This window comes from Oenanthe melanoleuca, chromosome Z (genome assembly GCF_029582105.1).
Source record: "Oenanthe melanoleuca isolate GR-GAL-2019-014 chromosome Z, OMel1.0, whole genome shotgun sequence".
In the NCBI taxonomy this organism is placed as follows: domain Eukaryota; kingdom Metazoa; phylum Chordata; class Aves; order Passeriformes; family Muscicapidae; genus Oenanthe; species Oenanthe melanoleuca.
This window is the reverse complement of record NC_079362.1, coordinates 10,451,112-10,466,420: the sequence shown is the minus strand read 5'-3', so window position 1 is coordinate 10,466,420 and position 15,309 is coordinate 10,451,112. Positions and strand designations below refer to the sequence as shown.

Here is a 15,309-nt window from a genome sequence, read left to right as displayed (position 1 = left end):
TACAAAGTTCTGAAGTCTCCTCTTAGTCAAATCCTTCCATAATTTCAGTAGGGACAGTAATATTGTGTGAGTCAGAAGTTGCTTCAATAAACATTAATTTCATGTCCAAAGGCATTAACACCAGTAGGAGCCATGAATGAATAAAACAGGCCAGCATGAATTCACAATTGGATCAGTGCAACCAACAACAGAACTTGGCTTTGAAGGCTTGGCTGAGGCCACACTTGCTGTGAGTATTCTGTGAATCAGAAGAGCTGCTGCAACCAAGATGTGCCAACAGAACCAGAGCTGAGGCTGCTGCACCACCTTTGCTCCAAAGACTCCTGGACTCATGCACAAAGCCCTTGCTGAGTGAGGACTTCAGGACTACCTTCCATGCTACAGACTGCTTCCAGCTCTACAACCTGTTTTACAGATCAAGATACTCAGCAAGTCACACTAAGAAAGAAAGGCAGCAATGAAAAGCGTGAAGTTTTAAAAATAAAGCCTCAGTAAGTTCACAAGGCATGAGATTAGTTTGGAGATATTAGCTTAGATTTCTAACAAGACAATAATAACAAGCTTAAATTTCTAACAAGGTAAGAATCATTGCTATATGCAGATATTCCTCAGTGACATCAAAATCTGACTGCAAACAGAGCCTACTAATTCAAAATTATATTTCTACAGCATATATAAAGAAAATTACGCTTCCTGAAATACACAATTTCACAGTATTTACTATGTATTTAGAAAAATGTGGTTTTCAGGTCATATAGTACAAGATAGCTGGTGGAAACGTTTAACCAAAACAATATACTTTACAGTGTAAAGAAGTGAGGAAATGGAGTGGTGTTAATATAATATATCTATAGGCATATAAAAACTGAAAATTCAGAAAAAACAGTTTTCACAGAAAACAGATTTTTAATGATCCTCACTGATAGAGAAATTAATTTCAAGCTCAAGACCAGTCCATAGTTTTCATCTTCCAGTTATTTATGCTTATCATATAAAGTCCTGCTATGTAAAAGAACACATGTATCATTCCACAGGTTTAAGCAGTCTCCTCAGTATCTGGGACCACCTAAAATATAAGGAAAGAGTAATTGAATCAAATTAAAAATTCTACATTAAACCAGTGGAGAATTCCTCTGTTTGTGGTACCTGTGCCACTGAGGAAGCACAACAGCTGGCTAAGCTGGAGTTCCCTACTCATCTGTAGTTTCACATCCAGTTCTGTTTTGGATTGTAGTTCAGTCACATTAAGTCATTCTTCTGGCAGAACTGGAAGGAATTTCCTAGATATAAAGACATTATTGACTACTATTTTAACTGATACATTTTAGCATCAGAAAGAGCCCAGCAACAGCCTTACACTGCATACAAACCAATGTTCACTTTCAAAACACTGTGGCAGAACTGTCTACAAGAAATAATTTTCTCTGCTATTTCCAGGTAGGACTGGACTTTGACTGGTTTTGACCAGCTTATTTCTTCTCAGCCAGGCTGGAGACCATAATAAGATGTAGGACAGCTAGAGCTGAACATCACATTATCTGGTGCCAGCATTTAGGTACTCCTCTGGTAGTTTACATAAATTATGTAGGGAGCTGAAGGGAAATAAAACTGATCCTTGCGCAGGGTAAGTTTATAAGTAAGGCATCAACTAACAGAAATGCAGTTTCACAGGCAAGACAAAAGCATGAATGAATAGCTTAAAATGGTGCAGAAAGACCTAACACATTGAGAGGAGATTTAGTGGAGCAAGAGGGTAATGTCCATGGACAAAACAGTATTTATCAATGTTGACTTCTTATCTTTCTCTGAAACAAAATAGTTAAAGCCTGAAACTGAAATCTGGCCCTTGGCTTTCTCTGCACCAGTATATTTGGGAATGAAAGGTTTGATTCAGCATAGAAACTGTTCCAAATGTGTCATACAATCTGGCTAGCCAGGGAGATGTGCACAGAGGAGAGGAGTGATTTGATTTGTTTCTTTATTTGGTGTTTGACTCTGTATTTGGAAAAGTGTCTGTTTCTTTAAAGAAGATGTCTGTTTCAATAGCATAGTTCATAACACCAAGGAAGCAATGAAAATGGGTTTTTAATTTTGGAATTTTGGTGTGCATTTTTGTTCGCTTGGTTTTGGTTTTGTTGTGGATTTTTTTCATTTGTTTGTTTAATTGTTTGTTTTGAATGAAAGAAAAAGCCCCATAGACTTACTATGACTTCAAGAGCTTGCTAGGAACAGCCTGACAAGATTGTCATTCAAATAATGTTTCTACAGTTGTCATTTGAATATTGTCTTCATCATTATTTTGACACTTCCTGTAATTCTGAAGAGGCTTAGAAGTGCCTGACACTATTTCTTTTTATTTCTTTTTAGTGGACTCTCTTGTTTTAGTATCTTCCCAATCTAAAAGAAACACTGAATATGACAGTCTAAAGGCGTCTGTAATGTACAACAATTACATAACTGATGCTGACAATACGATACTAAAGCTTTCTAACATAACACTTTTTCACCTAAAGCTTTTAAAAATTATTTTGACATATAGAAAGTCATACATGCATAGCACTTGTGCATTCTATTGAGCCTTTAGAAGCATAGGAATTATCATACTTTATCATACAATGATCTAAGACAATACTTATTCTCCAAAAATGGCAAGCACTGTTCTATTTATTTACAAATAAATAAAAATTTCAACAGCTTACAGACTTCATCAAGAGCTGCAAGAAAAAGCTTTAAAATCTTTTCCCAAATGTAGCATTTATCAGCCTTCAAAAAATCCCCACTTCTGTGGATTCCAGGCATTTTCAGCCTGGTCAGACGACTGTCATTGCACAGAGTAGAAAGAACTTGTGTAATGTGTGAAAGTTCTTCTAAGACCCAAAAGATATACAAGAAGAATTATGTAGCTTCCCATCCCTGCAGTATTCCCTCTGTTTAGTATTACTGCAGTAATGTGTGCAGTGTCCTGGACAGTTACAAAAAAGATGCTACACAAAACATGATGTAATGCCATACCAAGAAAGGCACCAAGGTATCATACAGTGCTTTTAAGGATGTTTCTTAATTTCATTTGTGCATAATTTCTGTTCCTGTGTCTGTTAGTACTTATCTTCCTCATAATTCTCTATTCTTGTTCTTGTAAACAAGTGATTTTAATAAAAATGCTAAAATACCATACATAGCAGACAGCAGTATGATTGTCTATCCCACATAAGATAAATTGCTTACTTTGTTTAGCTAAAATGCCTGCATTTACGAATGAGTAGACATTTGAAAAGATAACAGGAGAATAAACATTACATTAATTTGAATTTTTTGTGGTTAGCAAGGCAATTATTTTTGTACTTTTCTGTTTTCCAATGTAATTCTAATCTTTGCTTACAATCCCTAATTTTTGAATATAGGGGTTTTACCCTACCCTTTATTTCTTATTTTTATTGTATTGAAAATTGTACTGTCCATGCTGTTGTTACATGAACATTTTCCAAATGTTTCTACATCCTGTCTGTTAATTGAACTTACTATCATGCTTTCATACTCCTTAATCACCTAATACCTCTTTGTACAGTTGTTCCTTGCCCACCTGCCAAGAAAGTTAATGTGTTCTGACACATCAGCTATCTCCCTGCAATGCAGTGGCAGCCTACCAGGGGCCTGGGGGACCCAGGATCTTGTTGTTGTCATTGGCATTAACAGCATAGAGAGAGACATTTGCTGGTTTTTCACTGTGTCCTATTAGCAGCAGCAGCCTTGAAATTTTTAATTTCATCTGAGAATCTTGCAAAAACTGTAAGTGTTTGGAGATTTACTCTTCATTTACACACATCCCACTATAAGTAATGTTTCTTCAGAAATGCATCATTTCTTTCATGTCATGTGAATGTTTTCCTTCTTGACAAAGAGAGTCTGCACCTCAAGACCAGCCAAATTTTACACAGGCAAGTTCTGAGTAAGGGGGAAGTGGTATAATGAATAGACAAAAGCTATTAGATAAACTGTACATAGTTTTATAGTTTTATACGTATAATACACCTTATTACGTGTTTGATGTGTATTATATATATTCTTGAGCAGTGTAGTTCTAGCCCAGTTAAGTGCTTTTTGCCAGGTGCCTCTGCTCTATTGGATATATTTTGCATGGCAGGTATTATGCAAAATATTGCACAGCAGCCACCTCACAATAGCATGAAGTGCAGAACAGGCTGCTAAACATGCCCATGCAGCAGAATAAACTTCTTCCACAGAGTAAGCTTTCTGCTATCACAGCTTGACTGTTGCCAGTACCCAAAATACTTATTTTAAAACTGGCTTGCGTCTTTATGCTACACTGTGTCCTAGTGGGCTTTTACATTTCCCTGTTCCTGGGATTTAAACCGAGAATTTAAACTGAGAACATTTACAGTTTGTCAGATGTAAATGGCCATCCTGGAGAACTGAGATTTAAAAGAATATTAGTTCCTTGGTCTTGCTTATTTGGGTCCAACCTATGTATTTATCAACCCATGAGCCAGCTATGGCTGGAGTTACCAACATCTTTAATAGTTGAAACATCTTTAATAGTTGAATTATTTAAGTATTTTCTACTTTTATGCCATAGTGACACACAGTAACAATAGCATGGGGTGGTGCATGTGCCAAGAACTCAATTTATACCAGCATTTATTAGTAATTATTAATTAGTAATTTATATCAGTATTTATTAGTTTCAAATATATCTTACGAGAACTCATCCATGTGCATATATTCACAAGTACAAGGGGTTCAGAGTTTTTGTATCACTGTATCTAGAAGTTTTTTCTTGGTCTCAGTCACAGTCATATCTTATCACAATAGACATCGCATAAATAATTTTGGAAATAGACCAAAAATGTTGATTAGCTAATTTATGCCTCTCATACAAACATTTATATATTCAATATATCTTACCATAAATGTATGAAACAAAAGGAACATTCAAAACAATGCCACTTTCTGTATTAGGTCAGCAAACACAAGAAGATTTTCTTAATATCAGAATTGTAGCTAAATAAGCATTCTGACACAGATTCTAATTCAAAAAAAGCCACATAACCACATGTTTAATCCTAAGCATTTGCATTGCTACTTTCTCAGATCAAGACTTGCTAAATCTGCCTGCCTTATATAAGGGATAGAGCTGGGGCCATTTTTTCCCTCTTGGGATTGCCCTATGAACTGGATGGAAAAATTAACTGCATAAATTAAAGTGGTGCTAATAGCTTTATAAGAGAAAGAGCTCTTTTAAATGAAAGGGAAGCATCCATAGTAATTTCTGCTTTTGGAGATTGTTTTTGTTATCTGAGGTAAATATCTTGCTTGCTTTGCACTGTAATGTAAATGTATCATGACAAAAACAGGGGTAAACAATCTGTAAGCTCTTTTATTCTCTTCAAACTATACTTTAACATTTTTTAAAAATCTGCTTTTTAGTATGTGTATTTTCAAAAATCTGATCCTATTCTCATCAGTTTCAAAAACTAGGCCAGCAACAGGCACTCTGAATATTCTTGGCCTGATTGTGTTTAAGCATATTTTTTCCAACTATCTGAAAATAAATGTATTATGAGATATCAATTTTAAAGCTAGCTATGCTGAAAGCTTTTTTTTTTTTTTTTTTTTTTGCTATAAAAATAGGAGGTAACTGATGTATAAAATTCTCAAAGTATTTGGAGTATCTACAATGCAAATAGGTAGATGTTATTCCCTATGGTTTTTATACTGATATGGTGTAGGTATTCTTTAGAAACAAAGCAGGGGGAAAAATGAAAAACTGTATATAACTGAGGAATACTGTCATGGAATAGGTGCACATTCTGTTATGGAAAAGATTCTTTCTTTGTCAAGAAGAAGGAAGGAGGGAAGGATTCCAGAAAGAAAGGAAGGATTCCAGGAGGGAGGGAGGGAGGGAGGGAGGAAGGAAGGAAGGATTCCAGGATTCCAGGATTCCAGGATTCCAGGATTCCAGGAAGGAAGGAAGGAAGGAAATAACTGTATTCTGGGTTTGCATATTTCCAGTGAAACTATCAAAAATCTGAAAAATCAGACTGTTTCCATGAGACCAAATGAATAGTTAGGTGAAGAGTCAGTATCCACTTAAAGGGAAAAAATTTTGCATGTAATACATCCTCACATTTACACTTAATCTACTTCATGAGAGCAATATACATTTGATGATACTCTGTCTCATTCCCAGGCTATAGTGTCTAGTGCTCAGAGGCTGCCGGGTGGATTTGAAGCACTGGTGGATTTGATCCGAAGGCAGGTCTTCTGCCTCATGCTTCTTTCCTTCAGCACTTAATTTTGCCCAAATATTCATTCCAACTCTTATCTTTCTTTCTTCTTCATTGAAGCCCACTCTTGGCCCTGGATTGCCTCAAAATAACTTAGGAACCCTTGGACCTTCCAAGGATGGAGAATGTGGATACAAATCCTGGAAGGTCATTGCCTCTTGGCAGGCTTTTTGTTGCAGGAAGACAGTTTTACGCTGCTGCTTCCTCTCTCATCAATATTTGAATATGCTGTAGTTACTCCAGAGCAAACTCCAGGTTACCTATCAAGTTTAGCTAGTTCCTTGGCTAAGGTTTAGAATCCAAAATATAATTTCAAAGTTTTGGTGTTCTAGGTTTAATGCAGCAATTACATCCCTAAAAGACGTTTTTTTCAGGTGCTGAACATTTTGCTGACCATTTTTGGGGGTTGAGGTGGCAATGGTATCGAGTATCTCAGCTAGTATCCACTCCTATTCCAAGATATGTTTAATTGGGATATTTTATAGCATGATCCAGTGATTGACACTGCATGTAAAGGATGGGAAGTCACAATACAATTTTTGCCATTAAGGCAGGGAAGAACATACAGAATGAAATACAAGTATTAACAGGAGCTGAGATTCCTTATTTGTGGCTAGGGATTGCTTTTCATTTCACAAGACAGAGGAAAAAGTCGAGCATGGTTTTTCACCTTATTTTTCCAAGTTTCTGGTTATCCTGTCATGTCAGAATATACTACATTGCTAGCTTCTAAAACCAAATTGGCATAATTAAAGATTTTTCAATTGCTAAATGATGTTTCTTATTGTGTAAGGATTTTCTAGGGCTGCTTTTAAAATAATTTTACTAGTTTGGAAGAAAATGCGGAGTTCTGAATTAAATAATATTCTGTGGAAACAGTTTGAAATTGTACAATGGTTGCAAGTCTTCATAGGAGAAAAAAAATAATACAGTGGATGTGCATGTTTTCAGATTGCAGGTGATATAATGAGGAGAAATTTCAGAAAATTAATCTAAAGTGAAGAAAGCATGAGAGAAGCTCACATTCCTGAGTTTGTCAATAGCTTGTACAAAAGTCATAAAATGAAAAATTAGAAAATATTTTTTATTACTTACATAAAGTTAGGTATGTCTGGAAATGAAGCTGGAGACAGACAAGATGAAGAAAATTGTAACCAATGCTACTCCTACTGAATTTAAGAAAAAAATGTTGACTATGGGGTGCATCTGGCTTCCTTTCATGCCAACAGAAATTAGCCATTGATATCCAGGGGAATGAAACGGGACCTGACTGATACAGTTTGTTTTGACTGTTCATTCAGTACTTTTTAATGAAGTAACTAAATTAGGCATAACTTGCTACAACTCTAATGAACATATTGCAAATTTTTAAAATTATAAAAGTATGTGGCCCTAAATAATGTCTTAGCACATTGTGATCCAAAAAGCTTTGGAAAGATGGTAATACAAGTGAATATTCTGAAAAGCCATTCCTCACTGTTATTTTGCAGTGAAAATACAATAGCAGTAATATAGTTCTTTTGCTATAACATATTTGTTTATCTTTTGAAGCATGACAAATTATTTGTTATACTTTAAGTCTATTGTGTGATGTTTTCTAAACTTCTTCTCTGAAGCATTCATCTAAAATGAGAAAAACCAGAAAAGGCCCTCTTTGAAACCAAGGATAACTAACATTTTTGAAGAATAGTGTGCTAAATTGTACCACTCAGTTTATTTAACTATTGAAGATATGTGTTCAGTATTTAAATATTCTATAAATTTCTGTATGACTTCAGATCATGTGGCTTTCTTCTATGTTGTTTACCTGCTTCAACATACAACAGTTTCAAGCTGTATTTTAAATGAAGTATTTCTAATTTTTCTGTCTCTAACTGAAGTTCACGTTTATAATATGTCTAATTCTTCCACCACCTCTACTAGTACTTAGCACACAATATTTCATCTCAAATATTAGAGAAAATCAAATTGAACAACTTGCTTTTGCTAGTGAAGAACCTCAGACCTGAATTGTCATTGTACATACACTATATTTGAACAAGAAATATGAATAAACTAAAAGTCTGCCAGGGTTTCTGAAAATGGATAAATAAAAATTGCCTCTCCATATGGTAGTGAGAAATGTAAATTCCAGAGACCAAATTATGTGGGTTTTGTAGGGAAAAATAAAATAAAATTAAAATTAAAAAAAAAAGAAAACAAAAAAAATCTTTCTATCAAAATCAAGCTAAGAAAGAATAAGGACATTTTTTTTTCTCCATTGTCAAAAGCACCATACAAATCCCACATAAAGACGACCCAGAACTCACTGTAATAGTGTAAGGTATTTTGAATGCACACACAGCAAGTAGATAGCTTGTTATTTACCTAATAAAGTTTTGATTTGTGTTAAAATGCAGGTTGAAAACAATTAAATCTAAAAATCATATTTGTATAACCAAGAACACGACGTCCTGAGAATATGTGAAAAGAATGCGTACTTCCTCTTGTAATTCACCTGACTTTTGCTCCTGCTGCTAGGTGAATCTCCAGTAGGGATAAAAGAAATGTTCTGGTTCCAATACAACGAGTAGGTGGAATCTCTGCTCTCTCTCCTCGTTGCTTTTGTAAGAGCCATAAGCACTATTCACTAAATTCTATATTAGATATCAGGTAAATTATAGGTATTATGAGATGAGACTTCCTAACATGCTTTGCAAAGTGATGTGTATGAGTTGTTTCATTGCAATTACCTCAGAAACTTTTGAACATGAGGAACAGATTGAAGAGATGGTTTGTGGGAAAATCCATAGAAGAGAATCCTGGAGGCAAGCCTAACTGCCACCAACCACATCTGCTAAAATCCCAATTAAAAAGAAAACATGCCACTGTAAATTCCACGTCTCGTGAAAAGATAGAGAGCACGTAACTGTTACTGAAAGGTGTGCTGATATAAGTAGACTAAAAGCCTAACTATTAACAAACAATTGGTAAAAGTTTCTGGATGAGACCCCACATGAGTATTAACAATTCTGCATGCAGTATATAAATTGCGTAAATACAATGCAATTCAAATCCCATCTAGTATCTTAGGAATTAAGAATTTTTAGTAATTTTTTTTTTTAACTGACCCTATCTTCACTACAGTGAATGCAGTTAAAATTCACCATGGTCAAGTAAATCAAGACATTTTCAATACTGGCAGAGTTGACTCTTTCATGTCTTTGTCAGCTGCAATTCAAACAGGTGTTTTTAAAGAGGCTAGCCGCAAGAACTGCTCCTCTAAACCCTGCAACCTTGCTCCCAAGAATAAAGCTCTGCCAGTTAGCACTAACAGTGGGCACTCCACTTTGTATCTTTTCTACAACAAATCCTAAGACAGCAAAAGAGATCACACCTACGATTTCTTGCAAAACAGACATAATAGAACTTAGTCTGATAATTCATGTAGTAACAAATAGATCTATTTTGGATTGTCTGCATTTAATTTAACAGTATCAAATACATATATATATATATCCCGTTTTGATTTATGAGGTCGATATAGTAACTTTGTAAGGATCCATTTTAGTTAAATCAGAGGCTTTTTTTTTTTTTTTTTTTTTTTTTTTTTTTTTTTTTTTTTTTTTTTTTTTTTTAATTTTAGGCTTGGAGCTAGGAACTACGAACCGTGATAACACGGACTTGTTTTTAAGATGTCTTACTGAGATCCGTTTGTTTGTTTGGGTGGTTTTTGTTGCCTTTTTTGTTTCTTTTGTTTGTATGGGGGTTGTTTGTTTGGGATTTTAATTTTTTTCCGGGGACAAACATCAGTTTGTCTATCAGTTAATCAGAGGGAGAGTTGTGAGTCGTGAAAAATCCTGCTGGCCGCAGAACACACCGGTTTCTGCAGAACCTTTTGCCAGTCTTACACCGGAAAACAAATCGCTTTCGACGTCCAGATTCACTCTTTAATGAGAAAATGACTCACCACCAAACTTTCCCATTCCCGTCGGAAAATGCTGTTTCCCGATGATGGTCACACCGTGGTGACCGAGCGCTTTCGCCTTTCTCCCCGGAGACACCGCCTGCTCGCAAGCAACGCCACCCGGGGCGATCCTCCGCGCCCGCCGCCTTTCTCCACGGGCTCCAGAGCTCGGCGCGCAGCCCCGTCCCCGCACCGCCCCGGCCAGTCTCGCCTGCCGGGCAGGACCCCCGGCGCTCCCAGGGCGAGCACAAGTTGCGGCCCGGAGCCCGCGGAGCCCACCCGGCCGGGCCGGGCCGGGCCGGGCCGGGCAGGGCAGGGCCGGGCAGGGCAGGGCCGGGCCGGGCCGGGCCGGGCCGGGCGGCACTCGGGCCCACCCGCGGCGGCGGGGCCGGGCGGGCCGCGGCGATTGGCGGCGGCGCTGACAGCGGGCGGGGCGGCGGCGGCGGCACCGCCCAGCCCCCGCTATAAGCCTCTTTGCCGCTTTCTCACTGGGTCTCATTTTCGCTCCGTGCGTTGCTGTGGCTGCGCAGTGGAAATCCGCACCGGGGAGCTGCTGAGGGGCGCCGTTGTCATGTGAAAGCGCACATGCTCTGCCATCCACGCGGCACCCCCCTCTCTTCTGCCTCCGCGTGTTTTCCCCGTTTTTTCCTAACGTAACTCCTTTCCTCCTCCCCCGCTCAGCCCCTCGCCGCCGCCCGGCCGCTCAGGCGCTCCCCGCAGAGGCTCCGCCGCGGGGCGGCCGCCCCGGAGCAGCGCGCCCGGCGGCGGGGAGCCCGCGGAGCCGCGCCCCGCGGAACCGCCCCGGAGGTATGGTTTTCCCGGCGGAGCAGAGCTGCGGCGGCTGCCACCTTCGGGGGTGTTGAGACGGGATTTGTGCGGTGCGGTTCCTGGGCTCCTAGCTTCATGACTGCGCGGAGCGGGGAACTAACACCATGCGAGGTAAGCGGGCCGGGGGGCGGCTCTCTTTTGGGCAAGCTGCTGGGGAACGGGCTGGAGAAGAGGTTTCGTACTAGGGGAGAGGGTCCGGGGGAGAAAGTTGATGCGTCGTGTGCCTGCCTGCCGGCGTGGCTACTGACGGCGTGATTCCTGCACCCGCGGGCACCGAGACCGGGGAGCCTTCCGCGGCTGTGGTGGGTGCGATGGGCTGCGGACACCGTCCGTACCTGTCCTGGGAAGCGCAGCCCGCCCTGGCCCGCGGCGGGCAGGCGGGAGGGAGGCTCGGGTGCCTGGCGGTGTCTGTGCCGTGCAGTCCCCACCTGCGGGCGCGGCAGGTGTCCGTACGGCGGAGCCCGCTGCCGCTTGGTCCCGGGTCGCTGTCAGCACGGAGAGGGGCTCCCCTTTTCTCCCCAAAAGTTATCTGGACTTTGTTCCCCAGCCGGCGCGTCGCCTGAAGGCCCCCGTTCCCCATGGGTGGCTAACTGGGCGGGAAGGGCTGCTCTTCCCGGGAACCCCCTCCCTGTGCCCGCAGGTCTCCTCGGGCCCCCCAGCCTGCGCTGCCTGCTCCGCCCTGCCGTGCAGGGCGGTGAGCGACTCTCCAGGGCTTGCAACGCGCCCGGCGAGGGTCCCGCCGGAAAACCGAGTATCGTCTCCTACGGGACACCCTCAGGCACGGAGCACTGCTTGTCCGGTGGGGCTGGAGAGAGACTGTGTGCTGGCACGCCGGGCACCCAAGTGGGTGTGGAGGGCTTCGGAGGACATGGGAATGCGTTGTTTCCGTGTCTCCCAAGGCCAGACTCCCCAGGGCCCCATCCCTGGGCCAGGCGAATACCGGCACCGAGGCAAGAGCCACCCCTGCCAGCCTCGGACGTCCGCGGAGGTTACACAGCTCCTCCGTCCCACATCTTCCACATTGCCCTTTATCACCCAGTTTGGCAGAGTGGTTGCTTGCCTCACCCATGGCTTGGTGAAAGGGACAAAAAGTCTCTACCAGGGTACTGGAACGGACGAGAAGGGCTTATGGGGAGTGGGACGCGCTCGTTGACAGCGACACTGCGTGCAGATTTCTTGATCTTCCACTTAAGAATGGGAGACGCACACACACTAGAAAGAACTTCCAGCTAGAATTTCTGCTTGTTCAATGTCAGCTTCTGTAACAGCATGGTTAACAGCAAATTACACGTGTGTAATTCACTTTAAAGGAATTGTAACTACGACATTTGCACAGATCAACTTAAAAAGACCTTCTTTTCCCCCAGCGTTCTTTGTTAGGATGTTGGTGTGGGGCATCTGGCAAGAACTTGTCTTAAGAGCAACAGGAAAGAGAGGCAAAGTACTCAGTTCTGTAAAGTGGCCCCTGTTGCAGCTTGGGTTGGAGGTTTTCTGTTTGTTTGAGTATGGGTTTTTGTGGGTTTTCATTTTGTTTGTGTTTTATATTATGGTTTTTTATTTCTTTCTTTTTCTGTGCTCCAGAGCGCCTCCAATTTGAGTAAAGCTGGTCATTGTCTCAGGGATTGTTTTTCAAAATGTGCCCATCCAGTGACGGCTGGTCAGGAGCCCTAACTCCCCTTTTTGTCGGCAGTTCATCCATGCAAGCCATGGCTCCCACACCTCTCCTCCCTGGCCCTGGGTGGCCTGTGCAAGGGTGAAGAGAAATGTCCTCCCTCTCCTCAGACACGTTCCTTCTAAGCAAGGCCCAGGGTGGTCTAGCAGCGCTGGGCAGGGAGAGGGAGGCAGGTCTTGCCGCACTTCAGGCAGCATATCTTGCAGCATCTGCCCCAGCTCTGTAGCCATCTCCAGCACCCCTTTAGCTGTTCTGTCAGCTACTGTGAAGAGGTGCAGCTCTGCCCCTAGAATGCAAATTAGTATTTGCACTGAATTTAAACTTACTCAATAGGGAATTTACAGGTGGGGAGAAAACGGCTGGGATGGATGGAGGAGAAAAACGGGCGCCTTTCATCCTTGTTTGAAATCCATGTGCAAGGGGTTAATAAAGTGAAGTTTTACAACAGGTGTGTGGCAAGGTAAGAGCAGTGCTTCACACTGCCTCAATTAAATAGGAACATTACACGTTAATTGAGCATTTGTCTTTGTGGCTTTCCAAATAATGGAAATGAATGAGTGTCACAGCTCACAGATGTGAGCTCCCATGAATTTGTGCTTTTAGAGAGCTGTAAGCCTTCTTGTAAAGGTGTAGTTGTTTTCAGCTGTGTTTGCAGCTGGTTTGAAGGAAGAAGTGCTCAGTCTTGAACTTGTGACTTGTTCCCCCAAACTTTCCCAGCTGAGCTGTGATCCTTCCAAGCTGTGGTTAGCACAATATGCCTAGGATGTGCAGGGGCTGCTGTGTTTCATTACTGCTCTGCATTGGAGATGAAGGTTAAAACCAGTGTTTTACTGCCTGCTGAATCCGAAAGCACTGGACAGTTACACAGACTGTCAGTTGTCCCATGCCGTGGAAGCCAAGCTAGCACTTTCAGCTGTTGTGTTACAGTCATGTCACATTCTATCCAAAACAATAATTTTCTGCACTTCAAACCTTGATTTCAATCCCATTAGGCATATGTAGCCATACTGACTTAGAGCAGAACAATGTACAGGAGACTGAGCATTTGTTGTTATGGTAGGTCCAGATAGTTCCCTCTGAGTGGGAAATGGAATTTTTTGAAGATTATGACTTTTCTACCAGTATTTTATAGAGGCAGACATAGGTATAAAAGAAATTTGCAGTGAGCATTCATCAGTCTTCCTTCCATCTGTCCCACCCCTGGGAACATCCTGTGAGGGAGTTAAGAATGTAGAATGTGTACTTCATTATATTTTTTTAGAGAAAGAGAACAGAAAATGCACTAAAATTATGGTGCTATTTAACTTAAAAAGAAGACTTACATTTTTCCTTGTTTATATCCTACTAAAATGATTTGTAAAGTTTAAAGCTGTTAAAAGTGAGTCAATTCTGTGTATAATGTTATGCAAACGTGGAAGGTTGACTGTGGCAAAAACGTGTCAAAACAGCTACTTTTACTCTGGGAGCATGCTACTCATTCGCATAGAAAAGTCAGTTTTCCAATTGTAACTATTTGAGTTGTGAAAATAACATTGGTACCCAAATACTCCACTTATTACAAAAGTAATATTTAAACTTTAAGGTGAAAATCTTACTGAAAGCTTTTTCTGTTATGTTTTAAAGAAAAAGCACCACAAAGCTCTTGAAGCCAAGTTCTTTGAGTTTTCTGAGTAGCTTTTTCTTGTTGGTGTCAGAACTGAGCAATAATGCATGTTACATGATGTTATGTAGGAATGCTAATCCGTTCTCTTAGAATGAGTAAAATATTTCTGAGAAATTAGAAAAGTGATCAAACAAATTCTATCTGCAGTATTTCTGAGCAAGCTTATTAAGTAACGTACAAACAGATTAGCTAACTTAGAAGCTCTCCTTAATTGAGGAGATGAGTGCCGGGAATCTTTATAGACTCATTAACTTTAAAGGAAAATTATTTTGCAATTTATTCCAGAGTGAATGCGTCTCTATTTGTAATTTGTAACACTAATAATATAAAGCATTTCAATTGCTATGGCAATTTAAAGAAAGGACTGAGGACCTTACCCCATCATTGTAAAACCAATTTGTCCTCATGGTGTAGTGCATCTAGTGACTCCTTAACCAAATAATGTTATTTAACTTCATTGGAACTCCTTGATATGTGATAAAGCACAAATTTCTGGTGTTGGGTGTTTGCAGATAAAATTTAATAAATGTCAGCAAATGCTTTGAAAATCATGAGTCAGTAATAAATTGTCACGTAATAAAAAATACAGATGTGCATAGTCAATAAACAGCGATACCTCTCTAGAATGACCAAAGTAAAATGGAAAGTGTGAGAGCCCAGTTGTACCTCAGCAATACTTTTACTTTGCATTGGATCATACTTACATTCCATATAGTATCTTCCATTTATCTTTAATTGTAATAGGCTACAGTAGAGGGGTCAGAGGAGAGTACATAATGAAAGTTCAACAATAGATAACTATATGATTTAATATCATGTAGATATTATATAAGATTTTTTTATAATATAATATTTTAAAATGTACATTTGTTTTTCTTTGATGGAAGTCTGGTGA

General features: G+C 40.4%; 1 protein-coding gene across 1 annotated transcript; it reads right to left on the bottom strand.

Moving 5' to 3' along the window:
• Positions 1-991: 991 nt before the first annotated feature.
• Positions 992-10,750, bottom strand: LOC130264954 (translation initiation factor IF-2-like). Its single transcript, XM_056513640.1, has 2 exons — positions 10,255-10,750; positions 992-1,066 (listed from the first exon to the last, which is right to left on the bottom strand). Exons 1-2 carry the CDS (start codon positions 10,748-10,750, stop codon positions 1,050-1,052), a joined length of 513 nt encoding a protein of 170 aa, XP_056369615.1. The 3' UTR covers positions 992-1,049.
• Between the last annotated feature and the right edge of the window lie 4,559 nt (positions 10,751-15,309).

Bases quoted from the DNA above. Each gene is read 5' to 3' on its own strand.
- LOC130264954 (XM_056513640.1), bottom strand. From the start codon at position 10,750: ATGAGACCCAGTGAGAAAGCGGCAAAGAGGCTTATAGCGGGGGCTGGG.